This window comes from Triturus cristatus, chromosome 7 (assembly GCF_964204655.1).
Source record: "Triturus cristatus chromosome 7, aTriCri1.1, whole genome shotgun sequence".
Classification (NCBI taxonomy): Eukaryota; Metazoa; Chordata; class Amphibia; order Caudata; family Salamandridae; genus Triturus; species Triturus cristatus.
Window position 1 is genome coordinate 1,358,982,573 of NC_140590.1, and position 20,369 is coordinate 1,359,002,941.

The 20,369-nt window shown below is 45.4% G+C and overlaps 1 protein-coding gene across 1 annotated transcript in view; it reads left to right on the forward strand.

The window, feature by feature from the left end:
• LOC146812057 (arf-GAP with SH3 domain, ANK repeat and PH domain-containing protein 1-like) overlaps positions 1–20,369 on the forward strand; it is a 1,117,518-nt gene that overhangs the window by 901,272 nt on the left and 195,877 nt on the right. The window contains exon 22 of the mRNA XM_085619062.1: positions 2,569–2,676. Within this exon, the coding sequence (XP_085475188.1) occupies positions 2,569–2,676 (108 nt within the window). The remainder of the gene's footprint in view (positions 1–2,568; positions 2,677–20,369) is intronic.

The following is a 20,369-nucleotide window of genomic DNA, read 5'->3' on the forward strand; positions in this document are numbered from 1 at the left end:
CCCGAAACCGGTCCCAGGATGCTTGTTTCCAGTCCAGGGAGGACCTGACCTGGCCTGGCAGTTCGGGCTGGACTGTTCCCATTGGGCACAGGGTCAAGACTGATTTCCAAATGGCTGGGTTCAAACTGGAATGGCATAGAGAGCAAAAGAACTATGGATTTAGGTCAGATCTCTGTACTGGGGTGAATGTATGACATTGTTCTACATTCTTTCCAACAATTGTTTTTGCATTTGTCACCCCAAGTGGGACGAGTATGCCCAGACGTAGGTCCCATGCTTTCCATGCCACTGAAGTAAAGCTATCCTGGCTGATGAGGGGTGAAACCCCGAAACCGGTCATAGGAGGCTTGTTTCCAGTCCAGGGAGGACCTGGCCCAGCAGTTCAGGCTGGACTGTGCCCATGGGGCACAGGGTCAAGACTGATTTGCATATGGCTGAGTTAAAACTGGAATGGCATGGTGAGCAAAAAAGCAATGGATTTAGGCCCAGATCTCTGTTTTGGCATGAAAGTATGACATTGTTCTGCATTCAAACAAAATGTATAAATATATATTTTTAGAGTGGTCAGTTAAACAGCGGTAGAGGGGAGTCTCAACAGCACCAAAAAAACTAATTGTATTTAGTGGAGACAAATAAATAAAAACTTCTAAAAATGACAATGACTACTGGGAAAGAAAAAATACCGGATGTCAGCACAAGATATATATTTAAAAATGATTGCTTCTGAAAAATCTCAGTCAAAAATGTAGTGACATTTTCAAGGTCCCACTATATCAAAGCGATAAGGTGACCGGCATTCCATTGGAGACCGAGACATGCCATGGACATCGATTCACCAAAATGCCAGGGGTAGCGTAAGTGACATCATATACCCTTTGACCTTAGTGATGTCACAGGAAGTGACATCATATGACTTTTGACCCTGCATCATCCCAAGAAGTGATGTCACATACCCATAATCCTGATGACATCACAATAACTAACATTGCAGAAGTTGCATAATTTCATCATTAATATTATATATTCTTCTAGGTGAGAAGAAAGGGTGGGAGTTTCTCTTCTGAGAGAAAATATTTATAAACATTGGCTTTACTAGTGCATTTTAATTCACAATTTTCACACAAATTTGCTAAAATGTCATAGGCTCTAAAAAACTAAACTCACTAAATATTCAAGTCCTTTTATTGTGTGACAAGCTACTGAAATCTGACAGTCCCCATGAGTTCACCCAATTATGTTTTTAAAATTTCTTATTAGTGCCCCATTATGTCAAAAATTACCTCCATTGCTTGAACAAGCATTTTGCCATGGTGGCCCCTTTTGCCCAAACATTACATACAATATGCCAGTGCCAGAATGTTCCTAATACTGCTTCTCTTGCACTATGGAGGTCCATTATGTCGAAGATTATATCTATTATATAATTGACCACATTTTGCCATGGATCGCCCCATGACCTTGCCACAGTTGTCTTCCCATATGCCAACAAAGTCCTCCATTGTGCCATAACAAGCAATTTACCACAGGTGCCAACTATGCCAAGAATTTCCTTCAGGAGGCCAGCGCTGGCATTTTTTCATGGGTGCTCAATGCAGAAATGTACCTACAGAGTGGCAGCAGTAGATTTTTAGCAAGGGTCAAGGGTATTGCATATGCAGGTATTGTCTCCAGTATTCCAGTGCTAACCTTTTGTCAAGGGTGCTTTTATAAGTCACGAAGCATGCCAGGTCCAACAGCGGATCTGCAAGCCTAACAACACATGCTCACTTACATTCACTTATTCAGACTCATTCTGTCATTAGCACTGCCTTGCACTCATTCATTTTCACCTACTCTCCTGCACTCACTCTCACCCTGGACCATTCAGTTGCACTCTCTCACTCACTCTTAATCTCTTATACTTATTCACTCATTTTGACACACTTACACATCCATGATCCCATATACAAACATACATGCTCACACACATACACACTCGCTCAGCCTCATCCACATGCACACACACACACAATATACATTAAATATATTTTATTTTTCTTATCTAAAATGCCAGTGAAGGTCCAGAGCTTGCTGCTCCACTTTTTTATTCCATTAAAAGTGAATAATAAACTATTAATGTAATAAAAATCAGCAAAAAAAGAGGTTAGACCCTGCCTCTGATAATGTGAGACATCCCTGTATTCTTGGCACTGATTTTGCCACCTCTGAGGCCAGGGGTCACCAAGTCACTTCCAGGGGTAGCAAGGGGCAAATTAGGGGTCGCATCTACGACCCCTGGTGACCCCTAAATGACCTCAATCTCGCTTTTGACCACTCCCACAACCCATACCTTGTATGATGTCTGCGGCAGATTGGCCCTCCCGCCTTTTCTCTGCATGGAGAAGTAACAGGTGGAACATGGGATTCCACGTACAGAGACCTGAATGCTTTAAAGGGGGTCTATTTTTCCTGTGAGCAACTTATTACACAGCCCTGCATAGCCGTTGCTTTAATGCGTCTTTTAGAGATAGGTCTCCTCTGCAACATTTTAACGCACCCATACCTAAAAACCTTTATTTTGTATTACAGCTGTGCCAGGCTCAAGCCAGTCAGTTCAACATGCGTGTCCATGTAGAGTATGAGTGGCGCCTTCGTCAAGAGGACATGTACGAGAGTGACGATGACCTTGATGAGAAGGTGAGTTCTCTTTGTGGTTGACCAGGATGATGAGGGCTTCGGTTGGTAGAATGAGTGTTTAAAAATCTGTTTGGGTTTGGAGGTAGAGAACACTCTGATAAAATATAATTGTATTCTTTTTTTAATTGGCTTGAATAGCTTTTACTAGTTTTTGCCATGTCAATACGAGATTTATTGGTAGTAGTTCTGTCATATGGAGAATATTTCATTAAGAAAGTTGACTTTTAATGAATTGTTTTCATATTGAGTATAGAGGTACTTAAGTTGTGATTCCAAGTATTTTAGTGCAGCTACATTTTGCCATCGGAGAGACAAATTCTTCGGCTTGGAGCATGGCCTTTTCCTTTCATTTTTACTCTCATGCCCTCCATTGTCAGAAAGCAATCACATCAGCCAATGAAATTCGTATTGTAATTTCTTTTTTTTCATCATAAAAAAAGTTGAATGGGAATGTATACACTTTGTATGACTGGTTTTAAGTCCCCACAGAGTTGTTGTGGCACTTTCTGATTGTATCTCAGTGTATTGAACTCACCAACTCATAATTAAAGGCCACATATTAGATCAAATCTGGACCACCAAACTACCCGTGAAGAACTTGAGCATTGTCCCATGCAGGTGGTCAGACCATCATCTTATCTCCTTTTCGGTGACCTGACCAAAGGAGCTAAGCCCCATTAGGGGACCAATGGTTTCATTTAGGAATTGGGCTCAGGTTAACCTCACGGAGTTTTGCGAGGACCTGGGGAAATCCCCTCCGGCGCCTAGGGAGGATATTGATGACTATGAGCAAAATGTGTTTAACTGGCTGAAGGAGACCAGTGAAACCCATGCCCGCAGGCATAGCTCTAACAAGATAAGAAACCACGAGGTCGACAAATGGTTCTCGGTAGAGCTGAGAATGGCGAAACTGAATCTCCGACGCACAGAAAGGAAATGGTGCTTGGATTATTCACCAGCCCTGAGAACCTGTTATATGCAAAAACTTAAATTGTATAAGTCTCTAGTAAAGCAAACTAAAGTGAGACATTTCATGAATAAAATCCTTAAATCATCAAATAAATCAAAGGAAATTTTCTATAGGAATTATCTAACTTAGATAGGGTGACTCACACTGTCACACCATCACAAATTCTGTGTGACACCCTCAATGGATATTTTGTGGACAAGATTGACGCAATAAAAAGGAGCATCCCCTTGGGCTTTTCTGCTCCTGACTCCTCACCGGGAGACATGAACAGCATTACGCTCTCGCACTTCCCTAATGTATCACAGGACGACCTGATGGAACTTATGACGAAAGTTAAATCAGGTTCGCCTAACGACATCTGTCCCTCGAGAGTCCTTAGAGAGGTGGCAACCTATGGTGGAGACAGTCTCCTACAATTTCTTAACTATTCTATCCGTTCATGCCAGGTACCTAAATCCTCTAAAAAGGCAGTCATCGTACCCCTCCGGAAGAATGTGGGAGCAGACCCCTCAGACACGAAGAGCTTTCGCCCAGTGTCCCATCTCCCGTATTTAGCCAAGATCTTGGAAGCCCACGTGGCTCACAATCTCTGCGACTTCTTAGAGAAGTCAGAGTTTCTGGACCAGTGTCAGGCAGGGTTTCGACCAGCACACTCCACTGAAGCAGTGGTCACATCAGCGCTGGACGAATTGCAAAGAGAAGTGGGTAAGGGATACACTCAGATGTTGGTGCTGCTTGACCTGTCAGCGGCGTTTGACACAGTGGATCATGCTCTGTTGGCTGACCGTGCCTGGGCCGAGGGTTACGGGCAAAGCATTGAACTGGACGACATTGTTCCTAAAGGATAGATCCCAATCAGTGCGACTCGCTCCTTATTCCTCAAAAGAGGTTAAGGTGAGCTGTGATGTGCCCGAGGGGTCCTCTCTCTCCCCCACTTACTCAACATCTACATGCAACCTTTGGTCAGATCCCTTAAGATGATGGAAGTGAACATATTCAGCCTGCATAGAGAAAAGGGAGAGTGCGTATGACTACTTTGGCCGGCCCCAGGCCGACCAAAGCCGTCAGGGCCCAAAGCATTGGGCTAGCCACTCCCCCCCTGCCCTCGAGCGGGACCGCCCACCCGCCGGCCCACAACCAGGCACTTCTGCTCTCTCGCAGTGCGAGGAGCAGCACCATAAAATGGAAGTTTTACCATTTTACGTTTCTGCTTCTCGCACTGCGAGAAAGCAGTGGGGCGACGCCCCCATGGAGGACCCGCCACTGATTAGAGGCCATACAACACAGTAGGTATTTACACAGGACCCACTCTATTTGCATATAGCAGAAGCTGAGGAGAGAAGCAGTCTCAACAGCTGAGGAAAGAGGTGAAACAGAGTCAGTGTTACAAAACTGAATTTTGGGCAGGCTGGGAGAGCGAGAATCCATGGTGTGTGCCAAAAACTGAGGTGCCTGGAGAATTCTAAGGCTACAGTCTTGGACAGAGATGTAGTAGAACTAATTGACTTGGGCTCTCCTGCTTGCTGTTTTTTATTAAGTGATGTTGACAGCAATAACCACTCAAAGCCTCGGACTGAGATCAGGAAGGGCATCAAAAGCTGAAGTCAGGAAAAACTTCCTATTTACTAAAGCAGGGCAGTAGAATACACCCACATTCTGAAAACCTTTGAAGAAAAGATAGAGGGTTAATTGCACAGGCCTATAAAGCCATAATGGAGTAGGGCTGACCATAAATTGTAAACACCTAAACACATATACACAATGCATTATATCCACAACAATGGCATCAGAAGGTTGGAAACTGGCTTGATGGCAAATCCACTGAACTCCTGTTTCCTACAAAACGGTTAGGAGCTGAATTAATTAATTTGGTTGCAATGGTAGCCAAAAGGAACATAGCACGGAAATGGGGGGCAGCCCAATCACCAGGGGTCACTGAATGGAAAGAGGATTTATACTGGTGCTGCATAGCTGAAAAAGTGGTGTATCATTGTAGGGATGCCAAAAGAAATGGGACAAGATTTGGGGCAGATGGTTGGCCTATAGAGGACTCTGAGATCCAGGTGATTATGGAACCATAGGAGGAGGAATGCCAGCTCAGTGAGACTAACTGAGAAGTTCAATCACAACATCGTGCAAAGAGCATTGAAAAAGCAGAGATACGCATTCCCCTACTGTTAGACATGAACAACAAGCAATAAGGGTGCCCATGTAAGTTAATGAATAGGGGTGGGCATAACTGGCATAATTCTCAAGTGTAATTACTCGAACAGCGGTGGTCAGCAGCCGCTTACTCTCTCTTAGATTGTTTCTCTGCTCCTGCAGTAGGATGTTTGCCCCTAAAATACTCTTAATTACTCAAACTGGTGTAATCACATAATTTAGACAATTTCCCATCACTAAAATAATGCGTAATTACTCCGGCATAATTAAAATTACCATTTGGAAGTACTAATGAAGCAACTGGAGCAGAATTCAGACTGATTAGATGGCTTCAAATCTCAGGAGAGGTCAAACAGTTTCCAAGCTCTGTAAGGTAAACACAAGTGAGTAAGAAATCTGGTTTTACTAGTATTCAGTGCTAGGAGCATTTTGAAAAAGGAGGAGCATTCACAACAAGAATATTAGAAGAGAAAAGTGTAAGATACTACTCTGGGTTTAGATCCATTTCCATTAGACTTTGTGTCAAAACCAACTAGAATGACTTACCAAAGCCAGCAGAAGTATTCGAAATCCTGCCAACATTATTTTGGAAGGGCTGTGTTGTAGCATTTACCAGATAACCCACAACACGACGCATCTTCCTACTTTAGAAAAGAAAAAAAAAAAGAACTAAAAACTGAACCCTAAAAACTATTTACAGAATAGAACTGTTCCTAAAAAGGCACTGCAACACAGAAATGGTTAAACAGCATCACCATGTACCATGTATGATACATCAATCATTCACAATCAAAGCCTTTCAACCAATTTCATTCAAGAAACCTTCCTTTTATTGTCATCACTTTACCACTTCATAGTTTGTTGTGGAATAACCTCACGGTTGTCCGCTACCATATCCACACCTTTCTCACCTTTGCCTAAGCGTTCACGTGTCTCACCAAAAGTTTGATTACTCTCCAGGTTAATTCCCCCTGCATTCTGGAGCACCTTCCAAATCAGTCTCAACAGAACCACTCTACATAAAGCTATGTTCCTTCTAACTACGCAAACCCTCCACCCAACTATAATCCATTTATTTGTGAGCTATACAGCCTGTACCAGTATAGACCTCTAGCTCCTCAAATACCACCATTTACTGTCTGACAACCTAACAGAATTTCGCAACACCTGTACAACACTCCTGGGCTCAAAATATCCAATGTCAGACCTGTTGTTACCTTATTTGGTTATCTTAGACATACCGACTGACCAACCATAACTTATACTTCCCTAGTGCCCCTCTTTCAATCAAAATAAAACTGGTACGCTGCCGAAGTTTTTCTGATCATTTCCTTTTCACTTTCTCAATTTCAAGCAAATGTTTAGCACTACAAATGGAGCTAAAGTAGTAGCCTCACACACATTTGTCCCATATGCTCAAATTATTTTCTTAACCTTCCATTTTTATTCAGTAGGTCTGGGTGGTGAACTCTGCTCCACTCGCTGAGTTTTTCCCACTCTGAACTCCTGTAGAGTGTGGCGTTCCAGAAAACTCAGCGTAGCGGCACATAGTGGAGTTTTGGTTCACTCGCGGCTTGCCAACGTTAGGTTGGCAAGTGCGAGTGAGGAAAATCCAACACTAGACCACCTCCCAGCGAGTTTCCTCAATGCAGGTTGTATTGGCAGGTCACTACGGCTCGTGTTGATAAACCTGCTGCTCGCGTTGAGGAAGCTGCCTCTCGAGTGAAACATCTACTCTTGCAGCAGAAATAAGCTGTGCTGTCTTGTGCTGTGCTGCATGTGGTGCAGTTCTTGCTGATTGTACAATGTGGGACAAACACCCGGCGCTCAAAATCAGCGCAGGCAGCGCGTCTTACCTTACTCCTCCGCTTGTGGAAGTCCGCGAAGTGAGGCAGGGTTTTTTGACACTTCAAACTCTGCCCAGGCCTACCATTCACATCCACTGCTCAAAGCTAATTGTATTACACCTTTAATCACTCTGCTAAAGCGTTCAATAATGCCATTATCATTTTCATTGTACAATGATTTTGTTCCATCAACTACTCTCACTGTGCTAAAACAGCTCCATTGCCTTACCAGACCTAAACTGTACCCTATTGTCACTAGAAGAACAGATAGTAACGGTTCCTCAAGAAAAGCATCACCGAAGAATTCCAACACAGTATTCTTATGAATTCTCCCAACAATACTTATAACAGATAACATATCTATAGGTACCCTTTCCCACTACTCACTGGGTTCTCGACTTGTACACCTTGGGGGTCTCAAAGTTTTCAATGTTTCCTCTGGTGACACACACTCACTGAAATCCCTTAACATAGGCTCCATGTCACTGTCTACAGTCAGACAGCAATAAAGACTCTTAATGCCTTGTTTGGTCTTAGCATTAACTTAAAGGCCTTCTTGCCACTGCTTCATGATCCTGTCCTTTAAGGATTTTGGGAGAACAAATTTACCTTCCTCAAAATAAGATTATCCACCAATGGCTACTCTCTTCTAACCTACCAAAATGGTTGTACTTCTATTGCCAAATCTCTCTCTTAGGTCAATATCCCAAAATGTGTTCCTTATGAACATTCAAGAGTTTGTCACCCTCGCACTCAGTCTTCCAATCTTCCGGGTTAATCAGTAGCAACCCATAATCATTTATCAAAGCAACTTGACACTCCTTTAAATCACACCCACTCATTCAAATCACACCCTAACATTTCACTGTAGGCATTCTGGTAAGCAAATCTACTATAACATTTTTTTTCTGCAACACAAATATTCTTTAAACAAAATCCTGTGTCTTGACAAACATTACTGCAATTATTTCAGAAACATTTGTGATTCCTTCCATGATCAATATTGTAACCAAACATCTGTGATTGCAATGCACTGCAAAAGCTTTGCCCTCACAAATGCTATAAAATGTTCTTTAGCCCAATGCTTCACGCTCAATTACAGAATATTTCTCCTCTTTAGGACATAGAGAAAATGAAGCTAAGGGGAGATGTACATTACAGTTTCTGGCATATTGTGATAATACAGCACCAATCCCTTTATTGTTTGCATCTGTAGTAATGAAACTGTCTGATTCAGGGTCAAACCCATGTAGGACGTTGACAATGTCCTTCTAAATTTGCTGCAAACTACCTTGACACTTTGCATTCCATACAAACTTAACATTGTTCTTATGCAGTTATCCTAATTGAAAGGTTTTACATGTAAAATGTGAAACATCCTTTGCATAGAGTTATGCTAGACCAAGAAATGACTTGGGTTCATCCTTGGTAGCAGGACGTTGTTGACAGCCAACTTGCATTTATAAAACACAACTATCTTGCAGTGTCTGCTCAAAATACTCTAAACTTGATTCAGCTTATCCTAATATTATTCATCGTACTGTCCTCTTGAAAAAACATTTCTTTTTTGGATTCACCTAGTAGGCATTGAAATACTACAGCCACAGACACTATGCCAAACAGCATACAATTATTTTGAAAAGGAGTAACGAAGGTTGGATACATATGACAGTCCTTCTGCAATTACACTTGATGATATGCGGCAGAAAGGTATAACGTAGAAAACCAAAAGCCGCCCTTCATGATAGTCAGCATTTACTAATTCTGGTAACACGAAACTGTTGAAGATTATGTTGTTATTCAAATAATGGAGATCTACACATAAACTGATTTGATTTGTTCGCCCACCTTGCAATCACCAGTGGGGAAACCCACTTGGAGGCTTCATCAGGTTCTATTATGACAGCCTCTCTAAGTTTCTTTATTTCCCTTGTGACTTCTTTAGTTAATCCAATTGGAATGCTTCTTATATGATTCATCATGAGAACAGCATCCTCCTTTATCAACATCCTCTATTGAAAACTTTGGGATACCTGTTTAACATTAACTTCACAATCGCTTCACCTGGATCAATCACCAAAACTTGATCTCTGCTGTTATGGCCAAAGCACTATGTGTAGCTTTTTCTGTCCACATCTAACATCCACAAAGCATCGATGTTGTCATCAATTGATTTAAACATTCCTTGCTTATGATGAACATATTTATAATGAGTAAAGCTTATGCATACTTTAGGTGAAAAATGACCCCCCAGATCAGCCAGCAATCTATCAACTATGTTTGTCTCCAGCAGCTCCTTATTTAGGTAATTGTTTCTAAATACATAACCATTCAGGACTGAATGAAATGTAAACGCATTTTCGATTTCCTTTCATAACTCATTTTTTATCCTCATTAATCATGTCAATGTAATTTCAAAAATATTCTTTCCCCTCAAACCATTTTATGCTTGGCTCTCCAGGAACCAATATAAATTTTTGAGGTGGATTGATGGTGATGTTTTGAACAGTCATAGGGATGGACAAAGCAAGCATATAATGCTGGGCAATGCAGGCATTTAGAATTCCAGTTAGACGTATGCCATTCAGAGAAATATTGCCTTAAACCCAGCACTTAGTCATATGACACGCTGAGTGTAAATGTATGTGTCTACATACGTATGTGAGTACTGCTACAAGGTCTCCAGTGCTTTTTCAGCCCAGTGTACGAAGTCTTCTTCCAGTTACTCCATGTCAGATTTATGTTGTCGACCCTATCCAAAAAGGCTCCCCTATTGGGGGCACATTGGTGATCCTGTAGACACATAGTGCAACATGGAACAGCTAGCTTAGCCGGCCACCTGTGTTCACATTATAGAAACCGTGAACGTGCAAATGTCAGCACAGCTTGATTTGTGAGAGTGTCACAGACAATTAGCCCCTGTGCCTGTCAGTGAAGATTTGTTTTCATATTGCATACACCAACAGTTAAGTGTGAGTCGAAACATTTGTTAGCATTGATTCCAAAGTTATTAATGAATATAAATATGCTGTTCAACATTTATGTGACCCCATTGGCCAAAAAAATCAGGGACCACGGTTTCTCGCTAGTATCGTATGCTGACGATAATCAAATTATTATCTCTATTTCATCAAAGGCAGACTCGGTGGTGGACAGATTCCATAGCTGTCTTGGCCACATCAGGAAATGAATGCATAAGAAGTACTTAATATTAAACACGGACAAGATCGAGGTCATGGAATTTGGAAATGGTCCTTCTATCTAGACCCAAATATGGTGGCCAGCAGTGGCAGGAGTCTGTCCTGTCTCTGCTGCCAAAGTGAGAAACCTTGATTTTATATGTGATGTTCAGCTCAATTTCTCAGGGCAGATCAATCAGCTGACATCAGCCTGCTACTTTGTTTTAAAAAAGCTTCGTAAAATCCTAACTTTTTTTACTCACGGAGCTGAGGAAAACAGTTGTGGTGGCTCTTATTCTCTCCCGTTTAGACTATTGTAACGCCTTGTACCTAGGCGTTTACAAACGCTAGCTGTTGAAACTTAAATCCCTGCAGAATGTGGCTGCCCGTACACTGCTAAACATTCCAAAATAGTCCCATTTCCGGCGCCATCAAAAATCTGCACTGGCTTCCAGTTAAGCAGCGAACTGAGTTTTAGGTGCTGTGCTAGGTTCATAAAGCCCTTTTGGGGTGGGAGGCAATGATTACCATAAATTATTCCAATGGCATCCCCCCGCAGGATGCTAAGATCAGCCAATAAAGCCCTGGTGCATGTCCCTAGAGTTGAGAAGACCAGATGGGATGGCAGATGTCGCTCTTTCTTGGCATCCCATCTCTGAAATGAACTTCTTCCACTCAATATTAAGCTTTTATCGTTCAGATCCCAGTTTAGGAGCTAGGTTAAAACCTTGCTTTTCCCTTTCCCAATAGCGATCAAGCACCTCCTGACTTCTATATCATTCTTGCTTTCTCCAGCACCAAGACGCCTCGGCATTTGTGCGCTTTATAAGCCCTTACTTACTCACTTACTTATGCTCTAAACACAATACATCTGAATGGCATTAATGGCAGAATAGTAGTGTAACAAAATTGGAAAGCTCGTGAATTCCAGCTAACAAGTTACTCTGATGTCCTTTACTGCATGTTGTTTTTCACCCAATGCACACTTGTGCTCAATTTCGCTTAAAATGCAACTCCATTCGCTGGGTCGCTCCTTTCGTTATAACACTGTTGTATTATTCCAATAAAGTTCTAGATAGAAGTTTCTTTTTCTAACTTTCATTCATAATATTAATCTGGACAATCAATGTCTCTCTTGTTCAGATGCCTCTTGCTGCCCTCTAAGTAGAATTTGGAACACTATACCTAGTCAGAGCTTCCCAGTCACATAATAATAGACTAAATCAGGATGTTAGGTTATACCAATTTACAATAAGCCTCGTTCCCAGAGATAATACACACTAGAGGCAGATCATGATTCCTACAGGAGTAGACGCTAACCATAGCCATGGGTGATTTCAGTCAAATTGACAATCCCGAAGAGGCAAGGTATGATTGAGAATCAGACTTAGCAAACCATCTGCCTAAACAAATCATCACAGTTATCTAGCTTTTAAAAGAATGGAACATCTTGGGACATGAAATCAGAAAATCATGAGACCAAATGATGAAATTACAAAACAGATTGCAGAGTGCACCACATTGTTAAGTAATTACATGGAATGGGAAGCTATATTTTTGATTGAGGGCAAAGTAACAGTTGTGAAGGTGGTGAAGCCAATCAAAGAAACAGGATACGATTTACTGATCACTTCTAGTCATTAATTATGTGGAATGTTTATGGGATAAGTTACTCTATAAAAATATGAAATACATCCTAGCTGAAAAAATGCAGAGCAGATACGGCCACCCTCCAGAGGAAGGATATGAGTGATTAAAAAAAGCAAAAAACAGAGCAGCAATTGAAACAAGCAGAGGTGAGTAGTATGATTTATAAAAGGCCACTCCCCTACAGGCACCAACCCACTTCAACTATAACCCTTGTCAACAGAGCCCCATGGCAAAAGAGTGATAGCCACAGGTAATGAGTAGAAGTTCTTCTCCAGTTTTAACGGGAATCTATCTTCCCTCCCCCAAAGAAAAAGTCACACTCTTTGGAGGTACTTCTTGACAAAACATTAGCTCTGGGCAATCATATTAACACAGTAGAATCATATACCAGTTACTGTCACCAATTGCTCACACAATACAGACCCCTCCTTGAGCAGAAACACAAAGCTACCCTTGCCTGGGCAATAGTAGGGTCCAAGATGGATTACCGCAATGCCCCCTCGATAATAAGTTCCAAAACCAATATTCCCAAACTGCAGGTTTTCTAAAATACCATAGCTATAGTAGTAAAAGACGTTCCTCTCCCACAATATATTACCCAGGTGAGGACGTTTCTACACTGATGCTGGCCTACAAGGCTATCTAAAGTTCAGCAATGGATTATTTAAAAGAAATAGGGTGCAAATGTGTCAACCAGCAAAAGACTCACGGTCTAAAGATAACATTCTAGATTCTCAACCCAGAATACTAAACTTGAAAGCAGGGGTAGGAAGCTTTCTCCACAGATTAGCTACGTTATTGAGAATTTTTCTGCTGACCTTTGCCTTCTGAGTGGCTAATTTACCAGCTGCATTTTGTGGTATGTTTAGTTGCAGTGCAATAGTACTACTAAACCTACAACAGAATGCTATTCACTAACTTATGTGCGGAAGTCTACACATTCGCCTCTCCTGTCTTTCATGTGCGGGGATCTCCACCCCTGCTGCAAAGATCTCCTCTCGCATAGGTACATATTTTAGTAGCAAATGTGGGAGGGGCAGAGGAGTGGCCTGAAAAAGGGCACTACATATAATTAAAGGGGAGGGGTTCTGGCAGGACTAGAGAGGGTTTAAGGAAGGGCAAGAAAGGGTTTTAAGGAGGGACAATCACCAACCCACAAAAGGCCAGGACCGTTGCTAGTCACAAACTGCACTCTTATAGTTACTACAGCCAAAAAGGAGCAAAAACTGTTTAAATTTACTCTAGCACCATCCATGGCCACTCACAGCTACCGCAACACCCTCCCATAGAAAATAATGAAGGTAGGGACTGAAAATTAAACCCTGTAGAACATAAGGTTAAAATAAGGGAATTGAATGAAACTTAAAAAAAATATATATAAATGTATTTTAATGTAAAAACAAAATTATAAATATTCCTTCATTTAAAAATGTTTTAGGGTACATGGCCAAGATGGCGGCCGTGTGAGACATGCCTTAGAGTCTCTCCGGCGTCATCGATACTCAGCATCGTATTTACAGCCCGGGGCCGACCCTCTTGCAAGGGAAACTACGCCGATGGTGCGGTGGTCCACCCTGGCAAACCTGGAAGGAGCGACGTAGCCCGGGGGCGAGATCAGCGGCAGCGAAGAGCGGAGGGCGGATGAGCTGCGAGCGAGAGGCTGGGCCCTGCTGAGGAGGAGCGAGTGCTTCGATCCACGCCCAAGATAGTGGGAAGAGTGGCAAGGACCCGTAGGAGATAGTGAGAGGGCCCTGCAGCGGACCATAAATGACGCCCAGCTGTAGGGGCGGTGGCGTGGGCCCGAGGAGCTGATATTGATTGCGGTGGCGCTGGACCGGGAGAGGCCCACGTGTAGTGCAAGACCCAGAGACTGAGCCGGAAGTCGCATTGAAGCGGTGCGGTGGTCCGCCAGAAGCGAAGCAACTGGAGCCTGCCTGCGTGGATCTGATGTAAGAAAAGATCGGGACAGTGCGGTGAGACCAGGCACTGCGGAGGGACCGTGCCTGGCACGGGAAGCGTGTGCCAAGGTGAGTGCGGCGCCGCAGCGGAATGGTGGCGCGTCCTGCCCGAGGCCCTGTAGGCTGTTCCCCCACTGGAGAGGTGAGCGGCAAGGAGATGCAGGGGCGTAACACTGGCCCCTGCAGGCCCCGCGGTGCAGGGGGCCCCCAAGCTCCAGGGGGCCCCCTTGGCACTGCACTCTGGCCAGAGAGCTCCTGATTGAGCCTGGAGGGGGTCCCTCTTCGTACCGTGCAGGGAGGCCTCCTCAATTTTCGTTACGCCAGTGAGGAGATGGGCCGTCCTATGCCCCCCCTCTGCGGTGATTAACCAGGGTACATGGACTGATTCTAGTGCCCTACCAGCCCATGTGAACTTTGTCTCTGGCGAAGGGCCTAGAGCTGGTGGAGGGGTGCAGCCATCTTAGCCCCACACAGCTCTGCACAGATGATTCGCATTACTGGGGTAAGCGCCTACCAGAGATCCGCCGTGGGGGTGCGGCCACTAAGATGCCCCTGAATTAGGCACCATCCCCTGCTGGGTAGCTGTGACAGGATTACCCCCGGTGTGCCCAGAGAGAAGCGTGGGACGGAGGTGCACATCAACAGGGCTACTGGCCATAAGGGGGCAGGGGCGAACCTTCCCCTAGGGTGGAACACGTGGACCCGGGATGTTGCACCTCTCAAGTTTCTAAAACAGGCACCCTCGGCTCTCGGTGCACGGTGCGGGCCCAAGCCAGCAGACTGTGGCCTAGCCCTTTCACGTGGCGCGGAGTGTCCAGACCCAGTTCGTGGCGAGTCTGAGAAGCGGGCAGAACAGGGAGGAGCCCTCTGCCCGCAGCAGTTCACCTGAATAGCAGCAATTGCCTATAGCCCTACCGCCTTCTTCACAGGCCGGTGGCGAGCCAGTGGACAGTCCCCAGCAACAAGAAGACGCACTCGAGGGGCTATCGGGTGGGAGTGTCACCCCAAGTCCTACAGCAACCCGGCAGCAGGCCCCACAAATACAGCTACGGCTAGAGAGACAATGGCCGCGCCACAAGCAAAAAAGGATAGATCAGTCAAGGATATGTTGTTGAAGCAACCAGTAGCATCCACCACGGTGAGCATGATGGCAGGAGATGAAGACTCAATAGAAGGGTTGAAGGCTTCTGACACCCCTGCGACCAAAGCGTTTATGACTGTGATCTTCACCTCACTCCGAGAAGACCTTCTTACAATGCAAACTCGACTCTCAGTGGACCTGAAGGAGGTTAGGAAGGATCTTGATGAGGTAGGAGATCGGGTTGCATCCTTGGAATAGCGAGAAACCACCAGGGATGAAGAGCTGGAGATGGACGCACTCACTTCAGATATGGGCGCAGGCAGAAAGCACAGCACTTCATAGGGAAGAGACGGCGGGGCTCCGTAAATATCCCATAGCACTACAATGGGACGCCCTACTGACAGCTTTCAACACTGTGAATACTGGGGAGGGCCACCACACCTAGGCAGTTGTCCCATAAGACACATACCGACGGTCCTGGGGGGAGGGAGACGGACACATGGAGACCTTCATTCACTCACCTCTCACTGGATGCATTTAGTGGCATGGGCCTGGCGCAGCGTAATCCTCTGCCCCCCCCCCTTTTTTTTTTTATTATGTCCCGGTACCTACGCACCTGGAGCGGGTCCATGGCACTGTCATGCGTCCGACCTCCGCCCCAGTGCCCTATCCTGCCATACCTCCTGCATTTAAAAGTCTCATACTCTATAGTGCAATGATTTTCAGAACGGTCTTTAGAAGGCAGCCTTTTAATTGTTGTTTATAGTTTATCTAGAAAAGGTTTAATTTGTTGGGGTATCTGCTTTTATCCTTCCTATTTCCCTCTGGCACAAGTCCCTCGTCGGCCTGGTGTACTGGCCACTGAAGATTGTTTTTCAACACTTGTCATTCGCACGACAATCTGAGTGGTTTACTCGCAACAATATTGACGCAAAAATGCAATGTATATTTGGAAACATTGCTCTTATTTAATCTTTGTTTTCTGAAGAACTGTTATGATGTGTACCATGAGCAAATGGGGAAAAATTTTGGAAAAAAAAAAACCTAATAAAGATATTTAAACAAAAAAAATGAAGAGCTGGAGATGATGCAGCAGGAAATCCTGAGACTTCGGGAACAACATATCGAGCTGCAAGCAGCAGCAGAAGACTTAGAAAACCGCTTGCGCAGAAATAACGTGCGTATCCGTGGAGCGCCATCTCATGCAGAAGGAGAGGATATACACAAATATGTTCAGACCCTTTTCAAATTGGTGCTAAGTGACGAATGCCCGGCGGAAATACCGATCGCTAGAGTGCACTGCGTGGGGCTGCCCAAAAGCTAAAAAGCCCCTCCGCCTGATATCCTGGTGTTCCTCCACGATTTCCAAGTGAAAGAATCTATAATCCATCTAGAAAGGAAGGCCCACCCGGTTCAATTTAGAGACCACACAATCTCCTTTTTTCGGGATCTCGCCCTGACCACGCTCTTCAAAAGGAGGGAATTCCAGAGCGTCACTGCGCACCGCAGGGAGAAGGGGATATCGTACTTGTGGGGTCACCCTTTCCACATCATCTTCAGATACGAGGGCAAGCTATGGCTGATAAAATCCCTGAAAGAAGCGCAGGAGGTGTTGGGCATCGCAACAGATTTATCTCAAGGCAAGAAAATCGGACACTTACAGAACTTGAACACCAAAGAATCTCGCTGGCAGCGGGTTGGTGAGCCCTCCATTAGCCTTAAACCTGATTCAGACACAATCGCAAAGGAACGTAAAGCTGTGATCAACGCACTGTCCGCTTCTCCGGAACGACCCATCTCCCCTTGACTCGTCTGCTCAGGGCACCATTCTTTACAAGAATGGATGGCGCCGGGGGACTCCCTTCGAATGGTCAGCTCTTCTCCGAGAGGCCGAGGTTGATGCGAGTGCTCTCACCCTCGTGAGGCAGATGGAGTGCGCACCCCCCGCATGGTCTGGGACTACCGGCCACCCCCCTCAAGAGCCCCACGGTGGGGCGAGGAGCGAGCCTGGGGAGCGCGGGCACAAAGAGGCCGCCTCCCGCGCCCCCCCAGGCTCTTAACCCCTTCGTGATCGCGGCCCGGCCCCCCCCCCCTGCCCGGAAGCACACAACTACTTCCGGAGCAAGGGGGGGGGGGCGGGCACAGCCACCACGAAGGGGACAGGATATGGGAGGGGCCGGGCCCCGCCATGCCTGCGTGGGGGCCGATTGGCCCCCCCTTTTCTAGAGTCTTCTCACATTGACGAACTAATGTCACCACTCGAGATAAGACTGTTTGTTTATTTTATGATGAAAATAAAGTTTGTTGTTCCTTTTTGGGTTTGGGTTTGTTCGTGTTCTCCTTTTATATCCTCTCCTCATCAACAATGCATGGTAGTCGGGACTCGCAAATGGGACAGTGGATCCTACAGGGTGTATAGAACAACGGCAATGCTTGATATAGATAAGGCTAAGCACCTCCCCTTTTTGTGCAGATAAATGTTAGGCAAAACTCTAAAAATTGTTAGCCTCAATGTCCGGGGTCTTAACCACCCGGTGAAGCGTGCAGCGATATTGTCCCTCCCGGAGAATTCTCAGGGGGACATCTCCCTTTTACAAGAAACTCACCTCCTACAACGGGATGTACACCGCATGCGCTCCTGCGCTTCCCCTTCAAGTGTAGTCCTCCAACACGTCCTAGAAGATTTATGGGGTTGCTATTTTGTTTAGAGCAAAATTCAGTGGCAAACTCCTCTCTACTATTGCCGAGCTTAAGGGGCGATTACTAGCTGTCAGAATCCAGTGGGTGGCATCACAACTCACGCTAGCTAGCATATACACTCCGAATACACAACAGGAACAGTTCCTGCGCAAAGCTCTGAGGGAGACATTAGTGTCTGCAGACGCAGAGATTCTGGTGGGTGGAGATCTTAACTTGCTAATGGTCAGATGGTAAATGCTGGCTCTCGGAGCATGGCTTTCTGGATGTCTGGCGTATTCATCATCCAGACACCAGAGACTATACATACTACTCGACCGCACACAAAACATAGGCACGCATTGACCATTTCCTGGCTTTGCCTAAACTGGCTCCGAGCCTCTCTGACCCCACCATCGAACCCTACTCTCTGTCAGACCATGCTCTGATCATGGTTACACTGCACAGAAACTCGCAATACTCACATCAGGCGAGTTGGCGCTTACAGGATAGCCTCTTGCAATCCAAGCCTGTTACGGAGGCAATACATGCCCGAATCCTAGACTATTTGCAAATCAACGACACTGGGGAAACGTCCTTGGCCTCAGTATGGGAAGCATTGAAATTAGTGGTCAGAGGAGAATGCATCGCAATCTCAGCGGGAGAAAACAAGCTGCGGTGGGAGAAAAGGCAGAGCATAGAACAGGAAGTAAGAAAATTGGAAGCTATACATAAGAGAACTGGGGCGCCTAGAGTTTGGAGGGAACTAGAGAAGAAGAGGTTGTTGCTGGCACGTCTGGACCTGGAAAGGGCAGAATATACACTAATGAGGCTCTGGCACAAATTTTTTCTGAGCAGCGACAAGTGCGGGAAAATGTTAGCGCAGAGGCTTAGAGCCAAAACCCTGACAACCTCTATCCGGGCAATAAAGGCCACCTCCAGGGACGTAGTGCAGGCAGACAGATATATAGCGGGGGAGTTCCAAGACTTCTACCAGATCATGTATGCGGAGGAGGATGTATCCCTGACACCCTCCTTCCCGTACCTGGGGGACGTACATGTCACCAGAATGCCAGAGGCCACTGCGAAACAACTGGAGCGACCAATCCACATTGAAGAGGTGATTGCAGCCATTGCGCACCTCAAAGGATCAAAGGCCCCGGGCCCAGATGGGTTTACGAAGCAATTCTATAAACTGTTCTGCCCGTAACTCACACCTTCATTGACGGAAGAATTTAATCCCTTCGGGGAGACGGGTCGCTGACCGACTCGATGCTGGAAGCCTCGATTTCGGTAATAATAAAACCAACGAAAGACCCGACAGAGTGTGTCTCTTACCGCCCTATCTCATTACTGAATACTAATGCTAAAATATTTGCAGGGATTCTGGTGGCATGGCTGAACCCGCTGATGGCGGGACTGATAGACCCAGACCTTTGGGCTTTATACCCTTCCGGCAAGGGGGAGACAACACCAAAAGGCTGCTACACCTCATCGATGTTATACACAGATCGGGCAAAGAGGCAGTGTTCCTCTCCATCGATGCCGGAAAGGCGTTCGGCCGAGTGAGGTGGTCATATCTATTCGATACAATGCAACATTTTGGCTTCGGAGAGGGCTCTATCAACTGGCTCCAAGAGCCTTCGTCAGGGTCAATGGGGTGTAATTGAACAGGTTCCCTATAGCGAGAGGCACCCGGCAGGCTGCTCCCTGTCACCACACCTTTTTGCGATCTATATGGAGCCCCTCGCACAAATAATTTGTGACAACCCTCTGATCGGGGCGGATATACATACTGTCAGTCTGTACGCTAATGATGTGATCCTTTCACTAACACACCAGCAAATGTCCTTGCCAGCCCTGCTCGCGGAGCTGGAACGCTTTGGAGAGGTGTCGGGCATCAAAGTGAATCTCAGTAAATCCCAAATTTTGAATCTCTCAGTGGCCCCTGACCGAAAAGAAAAACTGAAAAGAGCTCACCCCCCAACATGGGCAGAGCAGTTCATAATGTACCTGGGCATCGCACTAGCCCCCACAATTCCTAAAACCCTGGCATTGAACTACTCGGCTCTGCTGACAGAAACTTCACAGGCCCGGAGTAACTGGTGTAGACTGTGCCTTGCCTGGTTCGGAAAGGTGGCAGCAGCCAAAATTACGGTTTTGCCTCGT